The sequence below is a fragment of the Mustela erminea genome, chromosome 5 (assembly GCF_009829155.1).
Source record: "Mustela erminea isolate mMusErm1 chromosome 5, mMusErm1.Pri, whole genome shotgun sequence".
Classification (NCBI taxonomy): domain Eukaryota; kingdom Metazoa; phylum Chordata; class Mammalia; order Carnivora; family Mustelidae; genus Mustela; species Mustela erminea.
Genome location: NC_045618.1, coordinates 105,872,272 through 105,892,214, shown reverse-complemented (window position 1 = coordinate 105,892,214; position 19,943 = coordinate 105,872,272). Strand labels below are relative to the sequence as shown.

Sequence of the window (19,943 nt, the reverse complement as noted above, 5' to 3'; positions counted from 1 at the left end):
AGAAAATCACCCATAATTTTACAACCTATTAATTTAGTTAACACTTAAAAGTATGTTACCCCAATTATATACATAACATTTTTATCCACAAACTTGAGCTCATGTTATATATACCCTATTTTTTCATTTTAACATATTAAGTATTTTTCTTGAAATAATTTAAACTTTTGTACAATATACCACTCTGTAGATGTAACCTAAGGTATTGTTTTCCCTTGAGTATTTAAACCAATTATCTTTGGTTGGATATTGCTGTTGTTTACATGTTCTTTTCCATTACAAATAACATTACAGTAAATGGCATTTAATAAAAATTTTTGTGCATATCTATGATTAATGAAGATACATTTCTCTTACAACTGGAACTTTGGATTAAAAAAAAATTAAACCTTGGGGCAACTGGGTGGCTCAGTGGGTTAAAGCCTCTGCCTTCGGCTCAGGTCATGATCTCAGGGTGCTGGGATCGAGCCCCACATCGGGTTCTATGCTCGGCGAGGAGCCTGCTTCCCTGTCTCTCTCTGCCTGCCTCTGTGCCTACTTGTGATCTCTGTCTGTCAAATGGATAAATAAAATCTTTTAAAAAAATTAAACCTTTAAAAAACTTTTAAGATAGATTATAAATCCCTTCTCATATCTCTGAAAAGTTGTATCAGTTCATACCCCTCTCATCAGTGTGATGTTTCTGTTTTTGAAAAATTACAGTGCTGATTCTCCTCTTTACAATCTTTTCTTTTTTTCTTATTTTTTTCTTGTCTTCCTTTTGCATTCCTTTATCAATTTTTATTCCTGAAGTTTTAAAATGATCATTGTGTAAAATTTATTTTGACCTGCCTCAAACATTTTGTTGAAAACAATTTATAGAATCCTCATGAAAAAAGAATCAAGCTTACTCAAAAATTATGAACTCACTTAAAAGCAATATATATTCATTGAAAGAAAGAAGAAATATTTACTAAGCGCAGGTGAAAGAATCTGGCAGATGCCTGAGAAGCACAAGGTGTAATAACCCTGAGGGGTCTCCTGATCTTTGTTGGAGAAAAACAACCAAGCTTGCCTATTTAAAAGAAGTTTGAGAAACAGTGCTTTCTCAACCCTTCTAGAGCCAGGCTCCCCAAATGCTGTCCCATTATCTTCTGTGCATCACCGATCTAACTCACTGAGAAGATTTTGCCCAGCTTTCTTTTTTGCAGTTTTTAATACCAAAGATTCAGACCCATTGAATGTGCTCTTTCAAACTCCCTGTATGCAGATGCCCATCCTGTTCTGATGTGCTGAGTTGCCTTCCCCAGTGGAAAAGTATTGCCTTAGAGAATTATCCAAAGCAGGACTCTGATATTTACTCTAAGAACATAAGATAGAGACAATTTACTGGTGACACCTGGTTTGATAAGTCGTAAGTTTAACTGTTTCTATTTTTTTGTTTCTTAGATTTATTTGATGAGCCAGTGTGCACACATGTGAGCTGGGGAGGGGAAGAGGGAGAGGAAGAAGGAGGAAGCAGACTCCCCACTGAGCGTGGAGCCCCATGCAGGACTCTAGTCATGATCCTGTGTTCATGACCTGAGCTGAAATTAAGAGTCCAACACCCAACCGACTGAGCCACCCAGGCACCCCTAAACCATTTCTCTCTCTCTCTTTTTAAATATTTTATTTATTTATTTGAGAAAGAGAGAAAGAGAGAGAGAACAAGTAGGGGGTGGGGCTGGGGGAGAGAGAGAGATGACTCCCCACTGAGCAGGGAGCTCAGTGCGGGACTTGATCCCAGGTCTCCAGGATGATGACCTGAACCAAAGACAGTTGCTCAACCAACTGAGCCACCCAGATGCCCCTAAATCATTTCTCCTGACAGTAAACTTCCTATAGTTCAAACACCTGTTGGTGCCTTAGACTCTGGCTGGATCTGTGCCTCCTTTGCCTCTTCTGTGAGCTGCCCTTACCCTGCCATCTACAGGTGGTCATCTGGCCCTTTTTATCCCTTCCACAAAGTGCTCACCTTTTCCCATTTTCACCTCGATTTTGTTTAACTTTTTATATAATATCCATCCTATTTCCTGATTTTGAACCTCTCACTTCACAGGCTGGCATTCTGCCTTGGGCCCAATAATTGGCTTTCTTGTTTGGTCCCTGCAGTGCTGCTTGTTATTCACTCCTCATAGATCTGATGGCCTCTTCCTTTCCTCACTGGAATTAGGCCCCATACCTTCTGCTGACCCCAGTGTAGAGCACAGTGCCTGGCCAACACAGTGTGCTTAATAAGTATTTGTTGAATGAATCAATGAGTTCTAAGCATTCTCTTGCTTGAATTTCAGTTTATATCTTGGGCTTAGTTGAGATATGTTGAAATATTCATGATTACTTGTCTTTGTTTCTCTCCTCCTGTGCCAGGTTTCTTGTTTTTGTTTTCTTATTTCTCCACACCAAGTACTGTCCTAGACATGTGGCACATCTTATTTCCAATCTTTACAACAATCTTGCAAGACAGGTGTTACCATGGTCATTTTACATATGAGGAAATTGAGGGTTCCCGAGTTCCATTAATTTCTCCAAAGTTGCTCAGCAAATCACTGGTTGGCTTCACTTCTCCTGGGAGATGCTAACCCTTAGCCTCATTTCTAAGGTTTCTGCCCTTTCTTCTATTGGCCTTCCCATGACTGATCATGACCTATTGTACATCACCATCTTTGCCTGAATCCCAGTGGAGACAGAAGGAGTGTTGAAGGAAGGACAAAGCTGAGTGGTTTTGCCAAGATCTTGACGTGAGAGATTGAAACCAGGGACTGAAGCAGCTAGAAGAGTGCAAGGAAAGTAGTTCCACATTTTTAGCCTGAGGGAGTAGGAGAGTGGGGGTATCACCAAAATAAATGGGTAGTTATGAAGTCTTATTCCTGTAGGTTGTTAAAACAGATAGTTGGAATTCCAGTGACTCTCTACTCCCTGATTAACTGTGGGCAAGTCTCTTAGCTTCTCTGAGTCTGTTTCCCCATCTTTTCCTGGAGTATAATCTTCCCTCATTTTCATGTTTGATTTTGGTTTGTTGATCAAATGATGAGGTAGATTTGAACCTTCTCTGTCAGGGCCAAGCCATGTGCACATGTGGGCTGAAATCACACGTGTCAGGTATTCTGTTACTAGAATCAGACTGTAAATGGAGACACCAACTTCTTGGGCAAAGTGTGTCTGTGCCAGGGAGTCAGCACTTTGTGACTGGTGGACCAGTCTGGCCCGCTAACCATTTTTGTATGGCCCATGAGCAAGGACTGTCTTTTATATTTTGATATGGTCCAAAGAAATAAAAAGAAAGGTATTTGTGAGCTATGAAAATTACATGAAATTCAAAGGTCAGTGTCCATAAGTAACATTTATTGGAATATACCCAAACCCATTGATTTATGTACAGTCTCTGAGTGCTTTCATATTGCCACAGTAGGGTTGAGTAGTTGTGACAGAGACTGTATGGCCCTCAAAGCTTTAAATGTTTACTGTTTGGCTTTTTACAAGAAAAGTTTGCCAATCCCTTGTCTATTCCTTCTGGGACCTGTTTCTCAGTCTGCCACTCTATGTTCTTCCTTCCTATCTGTTGAGATTGCTGGAGAGGAAAGGAAATTTAAGGAAATCTTGAAAGGTTTTTGTTGGGTTACTAATCTTTGATAATATTTGTCTTCTTTTCTCCTTTTCCATGCTTTTCAAAATAGAATTTTTATTAAATGTTGAATCATTATTATAACTTTAAAAAGCAATTAAGGATGAAGAACCCCATTACATACTTCAAACTATCCTTAATATGGCCATACAAACCATGAGACTCTTTTTAAAAATTTATTTTATTTTATTTTATTTTTTTTAGAGTGAGAGAGTGGGATGGGCAGAGGGAAAGGAGAGAATCTTAAGCAGGCTCCATGCTTAGCATGGAGACAATTCAGGGCTTGATCTCATGACCCTGAGACCATGGCCTGAGCCAAAATCAAGAGTTGGATACTTAAGTGACTGAGCCACCCAGGCATCCCAAACCATAAGAGACTCTTATTGATACAGAACAAACTGAGGCTTGATGGAGGGAGGTGGGTGAGGGGTGGGCTAGATGGGTGATGGGTATTCAAGAAGGCACTTGTTGTGATGAGCCAAGGGTGATGTATGTAAGTGATGAATCACTGAATTCTACTCCTGATACCAATATTGCATTATATGTTAATGAACTAAAATTTAAATGAAAGAAAAAAAGAAAAACAAAACCCATGGCCCTTCTAACACATGTTTTCATTTTGAATGATATTTGTTCTATTCTTGGCATATGTACTTCCAAATAGTTGCAATAATGGTCTACTTAACATTTTATGGTTGATGTAGTCCTTTTCAGTGGCTTTTTAAGCTGTTACTTGATTGTTGCCTTTATTTATTGATTTATTTTTATAGTGGTTGTATTGTGATGGCATCGTTCAGTTTGCAAATTATATGTATTTCAGAAATAATTCCTCTTTTTGCCTTTGTGGATGCAAATGCTTCTCTTTGCAGCCAGTGCCGAGCAGTGCTGGCCCACCCATTGCCCTGTCCTACTTACTTTGCTGGGATGTTGATTGGCGTGCAGAATACCCACTGAGCTTAAAAACTGGGAAAGATGAGTAACGTTAAAGAGAAAATGTCAGATAAGAAATGAACTTGATAATTAATTAGTAAATTAATTGATTATTTAACTTATTTATTTGGTGGTGCTTGGGTTGGGAATGAAGCTGATACTTTAAAAGTGATTTTCTGTCTCCTTTCCCAAACCGCCCCCCCAAAGCCTTCAGTAGTAATACAGATACATTTAACAAATAAAAATATTCTCTGTTCATTTAATGATGATGTGAAGGTATGTTTGTGCTTTCCATTGCATTTTTTAAAAAGATTTTTTTACTTGACAGAGAGAGATCACAAGTAGGCAGAGAGGCAGGCAGAGAGAGAGAGAGAGAGAGAGAGGAAAGCAGGCTCCCTGCTGAGCAGAGAGCCCAATGCGGGACTCGATCCCAGGACCCTGAGATCATGACCTGAGCTGAAGGCAGTGGCTTAACCCACTGAGCTACCCAGGTACCCCTCCATTGCAGTTTTAAGCAAATAAGAATAAAAACAAGACTATTACTGTCATGTTAATACTGTTGACCCTTTCACTGTGTTTCATACAATAAAATCAGTGCATCAAATTAACTTAATACCATGAAATGTAAGTTCTCAAATTAACTCAATGAAATATAAGTAAAAAGATGGATATTTACATTTTATTCTCTTATTTTTCCTAGTGAGAAGCTGGATGGAAAAACTAAAAGACAAGGTAAGAGAAGTATTTTCTTCCTTTGAATTTATCTTAAAGGGCATGGCTTTGTCAAATAAAAGATTGTCAGAGTAATGGAGCCTTAATTCATCATTCTGATTCTGGTAATCTGTGCAAAGATGCAAGGCTACATCCAGGTACCCAACAAGAAGGAAGACCTGCCCTTTCAGGTCCTTCTTATATAACTAACACAAGGGATACCTTATTCTTTGGAGCACCAGCCTTGTTATGAAGGCATAATCTACTACGACAGCTGGAAAATTTCCTTGACATATCAAAGTGGAATTTCTTTTAGGGATCAGCAGTGTAATCCCAATTTTTCTGGCTATTTCTTGTCCCAGTGCTCAATAACACAATGCCAGGCTCTTGTAAGCCCGATCCTCCTGTATGAGGAAGAAATACCTTGGATTTTGGAAGGCGTTGATTCTTCTGACCCAAAGGCAAAAATCGATGGACCTGAGTTAAGAATAAAAGTTTGGGATGGAAAGAACATCCTTAAACCATAGTGGGGGTGGTTTGGAGTAAAAACACCTGGACGCCTGAGCACTCTCTTTAGACCGGCTTTTATGTAGTGCTACTACATACTGGGTGGCAAGGGCTAACTTGCCTGGAATGGGCAACTATAGAAAAATATTTCTCTCACGCATTAATTCTGCCATCCATGTCTGTGATTGACCATATTAACTTCCTTCCAAGTTCCTATTTTTCACTTTCTTTTTATTTTCAATACTCTACAAGTTTACATTTTTTGGTTACCTTAGAATTTTAAACTGGAATTACTCATAAAAATATTGATGGAATTCTGAATTCCTTGCTGTAGCCTGTGTCAGATTTCATTACTATAACTCAGCTCAGATTTAACTGGGGGTTTAGTGAATGGAAATCTTTTCAACTACCACATATTGAGTTACCTTTAAATCACCAGTCCCGACATATACTTCTGTTGATGGTATTCCAGTCTCTTTTTTATTATTTGGAGTCAGTTCTCCCCATATTTGGATGACTAATATTTATTTTGCTGCAGCTTATTGTTAAAGAATAAATTATGATGAAAATTACAATGAAAATTGTATGATTATATTAAGTCTCATTACTGTCTTTGTGCTTCTCAGTAAAATTTAGCATAGATGGGTTTTTTCTCATTCTGTGGTCATACTTATTAAAAGGATGTTGAAAAATTTTAAGCATTTTGGAGTTATTGGAGGCCATTTTGGTATCTGTAACAGGTCCAGTTGTCTAAGGGAGGTATGACTGGATGGACTGAGCAGGATTTGGGGGGAAATAAAGCTCAAAAGTTAAGAACTGAACACATGTATATTAGTAGTGCTTCTTGTCATGTTTCAGGAGAAAATAGGATGCAATGAAAAGGAAATAGGCTTTGGTAGATTAATTTAGGAACCCATATATCATTGTTTCTGTAGAAACTACCTTCTATGTAAAAAAGTATACCAGAAAACCCTTAAGAGAATAAATTTTTGCATGTCTCCAGTTTTGAAGTTGGATATTGCAAAATTTCTTACCTGTATCTATAGATAGCTTTGTCACAATTAAAAAAAAAAATCTGTGCAGCTTTATAGAAAGGCTGTATTTTCTTTTTCTGTAGACCCTTCTTATCTTGTCTCAAAGGCCTGGCACCTTCTTGCTATCATTTTAACCAAGAGAAATAATTTTATGTGTGACCCTTAGTTTTCTGGATTATTTTGAGATTTTCCAGCCCTCTCTTCTGGAGTGTTTTTTTCAGTATGTCTTAATTAAAAAAATAGAGATTCTAACTGTGTTTGGCTTATTTGATGCCTATTTCTTAATATTTTGACTTTTTCTTGGAGGGATTCACCATAATCTTTCCAAGATTCCCTCTTCCCATGTGATTAAAAAATTCTACACTTAGATGTGACATGCCTTCATAGGTGCACACACACGTATGTGTGTACATGTATTTATCTTCCTCTTCTTGTTCTCGTGCTCCCCACCCCCTTAGCTAGCTAGTTAGTTGACTCTCATCTATAAAAGTCTTGTTAGTCATTTTCTTCAGAAACGATTTGAGAGCAAAACTATTGCCTCTTTAATGAAAGTCACAGAATCCCTTAGAACTGGAAACTAAATATTTATTTAACTGGTTCTTTGGCCAACCAGGACATCTTCTCAGTTTAGTGTTATTCAGTTGTACCTAATATTGGTATTTCTGCAAAGTTAGTTTGGCTCTAGAAAGAATAGTGTTCTAAAAAGTTCTGGGAATGCCTGGGTGTTTCATTCGGTTAAGCGTCTGCCTTTGGCTCAGATCATGATCCCAGGGTCCTGGGATCAAGGCCCCATGTCCAGCTCCCTGCTCAGCAGGGAGTCTGTTTCTCCCTCTTTGTCTGCTAGGTTTAAGCGAGGATTAAGATCAGCTATGAATGACCGTGAACCCCAATGACAGTGGCTTAACCAGGATAGAAGTTTGTCTCTCATTTATGAGTCTGGAGGTAGCAGTCAAGTATTAATGGGGAGCAACACTGTGACAGGGGCTCGGGCTCCTTATATTTGATGCTCCACCGTTTGTCATCTTCATTCCCAAGGTCACCTAAAGGTCCTGGATGGCAGTTCCAGCTTAGCTAGGTCCAAATTCTAGCCAGGGGATGGAGGAAATGGGAAGGCAAAGACACCTGTTCCCTATTAAAAGGGAAGCTAAAGGCACTCTCATTCTCAAAACATGGGGATGAAGGCTGTGCTTCCCTCTTGAAGAGCATGTTGGGAAGCTGTACCTGCCTCTGATGTATTCTCTTCTGAGTACAATAGATCACACGGTCACAGCCAGCTGCACAGAAGTCAGGGAGCAGTGATTGTTACTCTGAGCCCAGCTGAAATGGGAGGTTCTTGCTCTGGAAGAAGAGGTGAATGGCCTCTGCGGGTCAGTCCCTGTACTCACTCCATCATTACTCTTCTTTCCATCTTAATGTCCAAGTTAGTCATGCTTGTTAGGCCAATCCTAACTTGGCTTCCTATTGGTATGTATGTCTTTTCAACATCTAAAATGCTTCTCAAAATTGAGAGGCATAGCAACTTTAGTTGGGTCATAAAGACCAACCCTGTTGTTTTTCATCAAGATCATTCTGTTTCTTCTAGTTTTAGGAAATAACCCAGAAAAAGGATGATCCAGACTATATTGCATAGCACCGATTCTCAAGTGTGGTCTGGACCGGCAGCATCAGCATCACCTGGGAACTTGCTAGAAATGCAATTCTTGGGCCCCACCCTATACCTACTGAGTCAGAAACTCTACAAACAGAGCCCAGCAGTCTGTTTCAACAAGTCTTGCTGGCAATTTTGATAGATGCTCAAGTCTAAGAGCCACTGTTGCAAAGCAATGTAAGGGCATTGTCCTAACTCAGCAGACTTGAGACAGTACAGCGTATTGTTAGGTTTTCTTATACTTTTCTTGAAAACAGATGTTTCTGAACCAATACATTATTCTAAGAAAGAAGGATACCTTTCTCATGAATGTAATACAAAGCCAACAAAAACCCAACACTAACACAAACTAAAATTAACTAGATCTAGTCATATTTTGACTTACAATCTACTTTAAAAATGCAAAACTTTTTTATTTGGAACTATTTTCACTTTTATTAAAAAAAAAAGATATAAGAATAGGTACAAAGAATGCCCCATACTTTTTACCCAGATGTACTTGTTTGTAATATTTTACCCCATTTTGTTTATCATTTGCTGGTCTGTCTGCCCATCTCTGCCTCCTTTTTTTTTTTTTTAAAAATTCTGAACTATTTGAGAATAAGTTGCATATTCCATGGTGCTTTTACTCCAAACGCTTTAGTGTGTATTTCCTACAATTGGGAATATTCTGTTAGTGGATATGGTACAGTTTCCAGCTTGAGTGCATTTAACATTGATACAGTAATTTTTATCAAATCTGGCATCCATATTTCAGTTTTTTTCAACAAACTCAAAATACCTTTCTAAAAGCATTTTTCTTCTCCAGTATAGGATCTAGTCTAGGGTCATGTAACACATTTAGTTGTCATGATTCATTATTTTCCTATACTCTTGAACATTTTTATAGCCATCTTTTGTCTTTCATGACACTGACTTTCAAAAAAATATAGTCCTTTAAAAAAATAGAATAGTCTTCATTTTAGGTTTATTGTGTGTTTCCTCATGATGAGACTCAAGTTATGCATTCTCACTCAGAGTATACACAGGCACAGCTATGTCCTTCTCAGGCTGTTATCTGTGCAGGTACTTGAACGTCCAGTGATTCTGACCAGAGAAGAGGCACTAGGCAGGGTTTATAACTTAGAAAATATGTTCATGCGTCTTATTTGTTTTCATCTGTGTAGGAAACAAGTCATGGGAAATTCTTTTAAAAAAATTTAATTTATTTATGAGAGAGAGCGCATGAGCCTGAATTAGGAGAGGTGAGGGGTAGAGGAATAAGGAGACTCCCCACTGAGCTGGGAGCCTGACTTGGGGCTTGATCCCAGGACCCTGGGATCATGACCTGAGCTGAAGGTAGACACTTAACTGATTAAGCCACTCAGGTGCTCCAAGTCATGGTCAATTCTAAAAGAAGAGCCTATTCTCTATTAGTGTTGAAAGAAGAATGGTTAAAATATATTGGAAGGGGGTGCCTGGGTGGCTCAGTGGGTTAAGCCGCTGCCTTCAGCTCAGGTCATGATCTCGGGGTCCTGGGATCGAGTCCCGCATCGGGCTCTCTGCTCAGCGGGGAGCCTGCTTCCTCCTTTCTCTCTTTCTGCCTGCCTCTCTGCCTACTTGTGATCTCTCTCTGTCAAATAAATAAAATCTTTAAAAAATATATATATATTGGAAGAAGAGAGGTTACTTGGATTGCATCTTTTATTTTTATTTTTTTTGGATCACATTTTTTAACATAATTTTAAACACAGCGCGCGCGCACACTCACGAGGGCACAAAAGAGGGGAGAGAGAGATTAATTGAATTTTGGTGAAATATGCATGATTTAAAAAAAAATTAAATTAAATTAAATTTTTTTTTTAGTAATCCATAGTTCATTGTTTATGCATCTCACCCAGTGCTCCATGCAATACGTGCCCTCCTCAATATCCACCACCAGGCTCACCCAACCCCCAGGCTCACCTCCCCTCTGAAACTCAGTTTGTTTCTTAGAGTCCACAGTTTCTCATGGTTTGTCTCCCCCTCCGATTTCCCCCAACTCACTTCTCCTCTCCATCTCCCAATTAAAGCTCTAGAAACTAGAAATCTAAATGTGTAAATAAGAAGTATGAGAAAGAGTGACACATGTTGGAATAGTCATGCTCTTGGGTGTGGGGTGAAGTTACACAGCACAAGGAGACCCACACAGAGTTTGATCAAGCCAAACTTCTGACAGCTCAAGTTATCACCCTCTGATGTACACCTCTTTCGAGTCTAATCTATGGGGCTTAAAGTTGATCATATTTCAATACGTACATTTGTTTCCATGTATTGGGAATGGTGGTTTTAAAGCAATATATTCACAGCTTTTATGAGAGTACCAAGACTTTGCCCTTGGCCAGTATTTTCCCAAATGGAAAATTACAGTTTTATAAGCCCTTAAGTAGATTTGGAAGAACTTCAGAAAAAGTTTAGGTTTCTGCAAAGCATATTAATTTGTTGAAAAGTGACTGGGTTTTGTTTCTTGGAGAAAAACACTTAGTATGCTGATGAACAATGCTATTGTTCTCAAATTAATGGAAAAATTTCCGTATTCTGCCCTAACACAAGACTCTGGAAAACAGAACCAGTGAGTGAGCTGGCTGTATGCGCGGAGGGGGAGCTACAATTGTAGAAGGGCTCGTGTAATCCTCTGATTTACTCTTGGAAACGCTGGGAAAGCATCACAGTCTGCACACTTCAGCACTTTTTAAAAAAACTTTATTCTATGTCCCTCTCAGATTTTGGCTCACTCTGAAAGGTACTTGAAATAGTTTGTCCTATATTAGAAATTTTAGAAATAGTCAAACAAATGAACAGACGCGTGGGCTCCTCCCCACCCCCGCATAATGACCCTCTAAAACCTAAAAATTTTAATTTTTTATGTATTTTGTCTGGGTAGGCTTCTAGCAGGGGCCTTCTTCAAGGGCAAACCAGTGTCATGTTCCTCCGTGAAAGGGCTCCAGGTAAGTACATGATGCTGTGGTCCCCGAGGTGTCATATCGGCCCAAGATGGAGGGAGCACCTTTAGGATGATGGCCTTCCCCTGAGCTTGGGAAGATCTGGAGCTACTCACCTAAGCCGAGGGATGTGTGGACATGATGGTGCTCACTTAGAACCAATGTATCCATAGAGACACCTTGGGGACATTGGAGACAACACCAGATACCAGACACCTCCAGGTTCTTTTGGAAGTGCCACTGTTGCTGGTAGTGATCTTTGCACCTTTCTCTGTTCCATCTTTCCTTTGGGGACTGGGGATGCTCAGAATTCCCTCCCAAGCACCAGCTTTGGTCTTGTCCACTGGGCAGATTTCTCCTTTCCTATAAATCCCACCTTAGGTGTATACCCTCTCCCCTCCTTGTCTTTTCTACCTGTGCCCCCAACACCGAGCATCCTTCCTCTTCCCTTTCTTACTGTAAGGCAGCTGAGATTGTGAGATGGCAGTCCACCAATGTCAAGGCCCCTCCCCTCGCCCCCCTTGGAGTTTGTCTCTGGCTGATATTTCTGATTTATAGTATTTAAATAGTCTTGGCATTCTCAGAAGCTTGCTTCATCCATCTTTGATACAAATTATTCTTCTGCCACCAAAACCTGATGTTGACAAATGTGCATAACCAAGCAGCTCTAGGTGCCACGAGGTCCGGGTGATTAATTTCAGTACTTCTTCTAAATACTTGAACTTTCCCCAAATAGTCCTACTATTCTCTCTCTTGCCTTCTCCCTAAAAGGTACCTTTATTCCAGGTGCTATTTTATGACAAAGCAAGTAGGAGAATTCCAGGTATTAAAAGCCTGCTGCCATCTGGCAGAAAGGAGAAACCTTGGGCTGTGGTCAATGTAGCCTCCTAATGGACGCCTCCTTTTCCGTGCAGGCTGGCTACATGTCTGGGATGCTGGTTCCTGTAGGGGTCGGGATAGCCGGTGCCCTGTTCATCTTGGGAGCTCTCTACAGCATTAAGGTTATGAATCGCCGAAGGAGAAACGGCTTCAAAAGGCATAAAAGAAAGGTATGGAGACCACAACAGCAAAACCTCAGCCGTTTCAGAACATGCATTGCTTTGCTGATTTGCTTAATAAAGCACACGGGGCTTAATGAGGCAGGAACGGTATTGACACGCCCAGTGGTTTGCCTTAGCAGCCGCTGGGGCCTGTTTTTCAGTTTTGCTCTGCAGCAGAAAGGGCTTAATGCTCTTCTGTTTCTCTTTCTCCAGCAGAGAGAATTCAACAGCATGCAAGACCGAGTCATGCTCTTAGCCGACAGCTCTGAAGATGAGTTTTGAATCAGACGGGAAGTTTCCCTGGGATATTCACTTGTCTTATTATTTTATTGTTTATTTTGGGGACAAAAGAAGAAAGTCAGCCTGCCACATCACGGCTGTCAGGCCACCGGGCTCGTTTTCTGCCGGGCAGTAGTAGATTTCTCTTGTCCTGAGCTGCAAAGGCATATGTTGTAGCCTTACTGTATAGGGCCGTGTTTGTTTTTCTTCCGTAGTGAATTTTCCAGAACCATAGGCTACGACTCATCAGTATGCAGCACACATGTGGTTCACTAGGAGTTGCTAGGTAAATATTTTGTATTTTTCCAAAGGGCCTTTTCCTTGGTTTACCTGCACTAAGCATAATGATTATTGTTGCCAAGGCATACGTTGACTCTGAAATCGAAATCTGAACAGAGAATAGCTCATGACGACTGTGTTGGGCCCATCGGAGGCTGTAGGCTTCTGGGCCATGGTACATCGTACATTTGCATCAAAACAAGCAGCAAGTTGGAACAAAACCTTCCTTGTCCAGAAGATCTCTCGGTGCATTAGGGTTATGTGTAGATTTGTATCTATCTTGCATTCTATGCTCCGGTCTTCCAGTTTTATTATTTTGCATCTTCTATCTTATTCTCATTCACGGCAGGAAAAAAAATGCACCAGAAATAACACATTAAATGGACTCTCGGTCTTAATGTAAACTTGCTTTCTTGATAGTGTAATTGACTCTGACAGACATATTAATAGATGCTTACATGTTTATCACTAAGAGGTGTTCTTTTTGTGTATCATTTGACTTTGCAAGAAGAAATAAGCAAGAAATCAAGAAGAAGATGAGGTAGGTAAGCTCTCAGAGCATTCCTGTCTACCATTCACTATTGTGAATTATTCAGAGCCTTGCTTTGCTACTCCTGGGGTCTTGGCCATGGAATGATGGAGCCACCATTGGTTCTTAGTTGGCTTTAATGGGAAGATGGATGTTCTGTGGTATATATGGCCTCAGTGGTCAGAGTCCCAGCCTTTCTCAGGGCATCCCGTTTTTGGGGATGTTGGCCTATGCTAGATTATTTCACATTTCTTTTGGAATGAAAGTCCTTGCCCTATCATTTGAATATTGATATTTCAGTTGAACTTTTAGGTAAAGACTTGGCTCATTTCATAGAAGACTAAAGGTTCCTGGTAACCCTCTCCTTAGCGCTTGACACATGGAGAACTTGTTCACATCACTTGGAACCTGATCTACTGTATTGGAGGTGAGCTGCACAGTCATTCCTCAGAGCTACTGTATGGGGTAGGACATATATATATATTTTTCTTCCATTTGAATGGAGACAGAACTGAAGGAGAGAAGGGAAATGATTATCCAAAAGTATCCCTAGGATCATTCAGGACAAGAACCCTCTTGGGCTCAAAACTGTGTATCCCTATCATCAATTCTGTGCCCTTCCCCATACTTTTCAGGAAGCACTGACATTTCAGAGTCCTTTAAAACCAAGATTCTAAGGAAATACAGAAGACCTTTGAACAGCATGGGACTGTGCTGCACGGGTCCACTTGTGTGTGGATTTTTTTCAAGACAGTACAGTACTGTAAACGGGTTTTCTCTTCCTTGTGATTTTCTTAGCATTTTCTTTTCTCTAGCTGACTGATTATAAGAACACAGTATATAAAACATATTACATATGAGGTATATGTTCATTGGCTGTTTATGTTACCAGTAAGGCTTCTGGTCAATGGTAGGCTCTTAGTACAGATTTTGGGGAGTCAAAATTTATATGTGGATTTTCAGCTGTGCAGGGGTTTGACACCCTGAACCCCTGTGTTGTTCAAGAGTCAGCTGTAGTTGGTTGGCCAAGGACCATTTCACATGAATTTCTGTCTTTGTTAAGTGAACGATGCCTTACTAACGTCCCTTGTACATGAGTCCTTCCCTCTCCTACCTCACGATTTCCTTCGCAGCCACAGAGATTTAAGTATCATCTCTAGAGAACTAATAGAGAAACCTTTCTGGAATCCATTCTTGAATGATAGCTGGCTTACAAGAATGTTTTGATCAATTAATTTCTTTCTTTCTTTTTTTTTTTTTTTTTGCTAAGAGATGTAAGCAAATGTGTGAAATTGGTCAAGAGAAGTGAGAGGCTTCTGTACAATCAAATGGAAATAATTGATAAATAAGCTCAAGGTCAAGTTTGAAAAATGAAATTCAGAACCATGACAGTCAGAAGTAATTTCTAATTTCATGAGCAGAGACATTCTGCTATTGCATAGGGTATGTTCACCTTTTCTTAGAGCAGCCCCTTGCTGTAAATGTTCCTAAAGTTAGGGGAGGTGGGCATGACGTGGTGTTACTGTTTCTGTATTCTCGACAAGCTATTTTTAGAAAACCCACAATAGGCGATTTCATTCAGCAACACATGGGTGATGGGCAATGCTGGTGGCTATTAATGCCTCGTGCTACTCATAGTCTATAGTTTTAACTAGATCATGCCTAAGTGGTTGAACTTTCAAACTGTAGAGGGATAAAGCCACAAATAATGGACACTATTTTCATTTATTCCAGAAGGCTATGGGGATAACATGCATGTGCCTTTAGGCCTCAACAGAAATGTCTATGTAGTCCTTTTTTGGGACAGGTGACTGTTAGAAGAAAAGGAGATGACTTAGATCACAGCGGATTTCTATACAAACCCATTTCAACACCTGGGATGGTGGAGGTCCCATGGATGTGTTTATTTTGGCTGTTTTCCTCCCTGCCTTGGATGAGCTTGGCTGAAGTTATTGAGAGGATCAGAAAAGGTCGTCATGTTCAAAACAAAACCCAAGATTAGGGGTGTTGCCCCCCCAAGAAGGTGCTGGCTAGTGAGTGGTTATACTGTAGTCCAATTAAAAGTAGGAAGTCAGGGACGCCTGGGTGGCTCAGTTGGTTAAGCAGCTGCCTTCGGCTTGGGTCATGATCCCAGCGTCCTGGGATCGAGTCCCACATCGGGCTCCTTGCTCTGCAGGGAGCCTGCTTCTCCTTCTGACTCTGCCTTCCACTCTGCCTATGCTTGCTCTCGCTCGCTCTCTCTCTGACAAATAAATAAATAAAATCTTTAAAAAAAAAAAAAGAAAAAAAAAAGTAGGAAGTCAGGCAGCAGTAGGTTTATCTAAAATAAGTGATTTATCTCCTTCTATTTGCACATTCAAAATAAAAAAGGCAACTCTTGATTCCAGCAACTAAGCTTAAGCCATTTAGCAGGAAAACAAGAAAAGCTGTCTGGCAGGTGTGCTGTAACCTGCAGGCTTCAGTGGCTAACAACTTCCCTTCTGAACCGTATTTACCCCCTCACACCTGTACATGCCCCAGTGCAGGGGCAGGGACTGTGTCTTATTCTTAGAAGAGGAGGCAGTGTTTCCCAGACTTTGGCTCCTAAGAGCCATAACTGGGCAACACACAGATTCCAAGGCCCTGCCCTAGATCCACTGCGTCAGAATCTCCAGGGAGGAGTTTGGGATTCTTATACCGAAGAGTTAGAGAGTAGACCCGGGAGGGCACCTATCTAGAGAACAGCTTCCTTATTAAAGAGACAAGAGAGAACAGATCCCCTTGGGGGAAGAAACCCTTTCCCTAGTCAGTGATCCAATAAATCACACCTGCCAATGTGGAGAAAGGAAAACAAAAGGAAAGAGTAAAGGGTAGAAGGTTCTAGAAAGAAAATAGAATGCTGGGTCAGAAGGAAAAGGGTTCTTCCCGTGTCCCTGATGCCTTTTTTTTTTTTTTTAAATTAATTTTTTATTTTTTATAAACATATATTTTTATCCCCAGGGGTACAGGTCTGTGAATCACCAGGTTTACACACTTCACAGCACTCACCAAAGCACATACCCTCCCCAATGTCCATAATCCCACCCCCTTCTCCCAAACTCCCTCCCCCCCCCCCGATGCCTTTTTTCTCAAATCAGAAGGTAGTGCTTTTCTTTTCTTTTTCATTTTTTTTAAAAGATTTTATTTATTTATTTGACAGACAGAGATCACAAGCAGGCAGAGAGGCAGGCAGAGAGAGAGGAGGGGAAGCAGACTCCCTGCTGAGCAGATAGCCCAATGCGGGGCTCCATCCCAGGACCCTGGGATCATGACCTGAGCTGAAGGCAGAGGCTTTAACCCACTGAGCCACCCCGGCGCCCCAGTACTTTTCTTTTAAACCCATTCAGATTTTCCTCTCCTGTAAGTTGCTTCTTTCAGTAGCTGCTGGCTTAATTTATATGCAATATTTGGAGTTAATTAGTATCCCAGGGAAACAGATTCCCTTAGCAATGCTTTAGCCTTGGCTTCAGCTCATAAACTGCCTCAGATACAGTCTTCCAGAGACATTTCTGAAAGTACCTGCATCTCGCATAGGTCAACAGTATTGTGGGGGAAATTTTAAAGCACTGTCTTAGAACACGTTTAAAGTAGTTTTAGCATCGTCAGTCAAAGCTTATTCTTTCTTTCTTTTTTTTTTTTTTTTTAAAGTCCTAAGACCTAAAAGTCAAACATTACAGAGATACCAGAAAATGAGGTAGAGCAACATAGAACATTCTGAATGTCTGGTGCTTCTCTCCGCACTCCTCCAGATACCTCCTTCATGTGGCTATCCAGATGAAACCCCTTATTTGGGATCATACACAACACTTGGAGAGAGAAGTCTCAGATCATCCACAGGCATCATGATTTCTGTGGATATGAACGATCAGTGTTTCTATCAGCAGCCAAAAAGCAGCTTTGGGGAGTCAGGTATATTGTCTGGTACAAGGTTTTAGCTGCGTGGCCTTTTGGCAAGATAGGTTTTGTTATCTATCTATCTACAGGGAAATCTGTTGGGAAAGAAGTCTCTGCTTTGTAGGGTATGTGAAGGTATGGTTGCGAGGGAAGAAGTGTGAGTAGAAGAAGATGGAAAAAAATCTTGATGCAATGCAGATATAAACACAGCACAAAATGCTGGAATGAGCTAGACGAGGCTTACTGGTCTGATACAGGCCTAGTGGACTGATGCTTGGAAAAATGATAAAGGAGAATCAAGGAGAAAAAGACAAATGAGGCAGACCATTCATGGCGGAAGGTGCCCTGAATCTAAATTTGTTTTCATCCTTTCCCTCAAAGGAAGAGCTACACCAGGTAGAGTGGACACGAGTGGGAGGGCGTTGAAGCCCGAGATCAAGGCGACTAAAGGAGCTTCATTACTTTAAGTAACCCTAAGCTCAGTTAAATATCTCTTAATTACACAGAGTTCAAATAACTAAATATAAATCTCTAGGAATAGGAAATCATTTGAAAACAAAATAATCGTGCTGACCTAATGAAAGCTCCTTATTTGTATGTTTAGCGTCCCCCAGAAGATGCAGACCTTTCGGGGGTCTGTTTGCTCTGCTAAAGATCAGTTGTGGCAGTCAACGTAGCTGGAAACATAATTCTGTTGCTTAAGTTCTACCCGAGGCGAAAATCAGCATTTACTTTGGAAGCCACTGTTAGCTATACAAATGCATTGTTTTTACCCTCTTTTGGGTAATCGATACATCTAATTCCCTATTAATTAACTTAAATTTCTGCTATGTGGATGCAGGATAAAGGAGAGGAAAGAAGGGATGAAGAAAGAAAGAAGAAAGAAATTCCTCCAGGAAAGAGCAGCAAACCTACAAACAGACCAATCCTATGCTCCTTTGTACTAGTATGCTTAAAAACACAAAACAAAATTGGGGTTTAAAAAAAAAAAAACCCTCTCAAATCTTCCATTTGTTAAAGCAAAGATCTTTCTCAAGAAGCAACAGGAGCAATAATAAAAATATTGACCACTCATAATTTGTAATAGACCGTATACATGCTCATTCTAAGACTGCATTCTCCAGATTTGAAGTTCAAGATTGATTTTGTTGAGAGGTATAACCTTTTGTGCGATAAGGATAGAGGAACTGAGAAGGAATAGAAACAGAAGAATTAACTATAGGGAGAATATCCTTTTTTTCCCCCCCTTCTCGGAGTTTCTAGATATGGGAACAAGGTACATACAAGCAGAATGGAAGGCTAATGGAGTGCTCCCTTGGGTTCTTTTATTACCTTGAGGTGGTCATTTACCCTGGAGGTGGTTCTTCAAAGACTGAACCTGGTATTGGGTTAGGACCCTGGGGCTTTTATTAGCAGTGTACTAGGCATCTCCATCTTTTCTTCCTAATTCGCAGCAAAATAAAGGAGGGGGGACCAATAGCATTTGAAACATTTCTCCAGTTTTATGCCTCACAGCATAGCCATGGAGTTCACATGGTTGCCAATGTCTTCATGATCAAACAGACTAAAATATACATGTAAGAAAATATAAGTTGTCTTCCAGGAACAGAAATATGTTTGGATATCAGATGATTCAAGCCCTTTATCTTCCAAAAAGGAATTTTGGTACAAGATCTCCACTGATCAGTTTTCCCCTATTTCCTTCTTTGTGTAAGAGTTAAGGGAAAGGAGAAGAAATCTGTAATGGGGGCGCCTGGATGGCTCAGTGGGTTGGGCCTTTGGCCAGGGTCCTGGGATCAAGCCCTGCATCGGGCTCTCTGCTCAGCAGGGAACTTGCTTCCTCCTCTGCCTGCTTCTTGCTTCCTCCTCTGCCTGCTTCTCTGCCTCCTTGTGATCTCTGTCTGTCAAATAAATAAATAAAATCTTAAAGAAAAAAAAAAAGAAAAGAAATCTGTAATGGTTCTACAATTGCCTGGTTCCATCTCCAAAGGTCTGTGTCAAGGAGAAAGAGGATGCTTAGAGAGTCTATGTTTGGCAAACCAAGAGCACTGTGATGTTATTGGTTTTTACTTAATCAGTATTTACTCAATGTCTTTTATGTATCTGGCAGTGTCTTAAGAGCAGGGGAAGCAAGGTGAGCCCTCCATGACCAGAAAGAGGTAATGAACGAGTGAGGGATGAATAAATGGGCCGTTTTATACAGGGGCAGGATCGGATCCAGAAAAGGAGCATCTAACCCTTCCACGATTGGCAAGGTTTCTCTAGAGCCAGAAGCACCTGAAGCCAGGGGGCTGAATTAGGGTTAGTGAGGTAAAGAGGGGAATGGAATGGGGGTCCCCCAGCCAGGGAACCTCATGTGCAGAAGAAGCCAGCAGTGAGAGATCATGGAAAAGTCGGGGGTGAGAGATCAAGGAGTTAAGTATGTCTGGAGTGCTGGGTATATTAAGGAGTTGAGGGCTGGAGTACGGGGGACA

At 40.6% G+C, this 19,943-nt stretch overlaps 1 protein-coding gene across 2 annotated transcripts in view; it reads left to right on the top strand.

The window, feature by feature from the left end:
- The window catches only part of ARMH4 (armadillo like helical domain containing 4), a 117,681-nt gene extending 104,139 nt beyond the window's left edge, over positions 1-13,542 (top strand). For both annotated transcript variants that reach the window (XM_032344320.1, XM_032344321.1), the window contains exons 6-8: positions 5,271-5,302; positions 12,345-12,479; positions 12,684-13,542. In XM_032344320.1, the coding sequence (XP_032200211.1) occupies positions 5,271-5,302; positions 12,345-12,479; positions 12,684-12,752 (236 nt within the window). In that variant the 3' untranslated portion in view covers positions 12,753-13,542. The remainder of the gene's footprint in view (positions 1-5,270; positions 5,303-12,344; positions 12,480-12,683) is intronic.
- Positions 13,543-19,943: the final 6,401 nt, after the last annotated feature.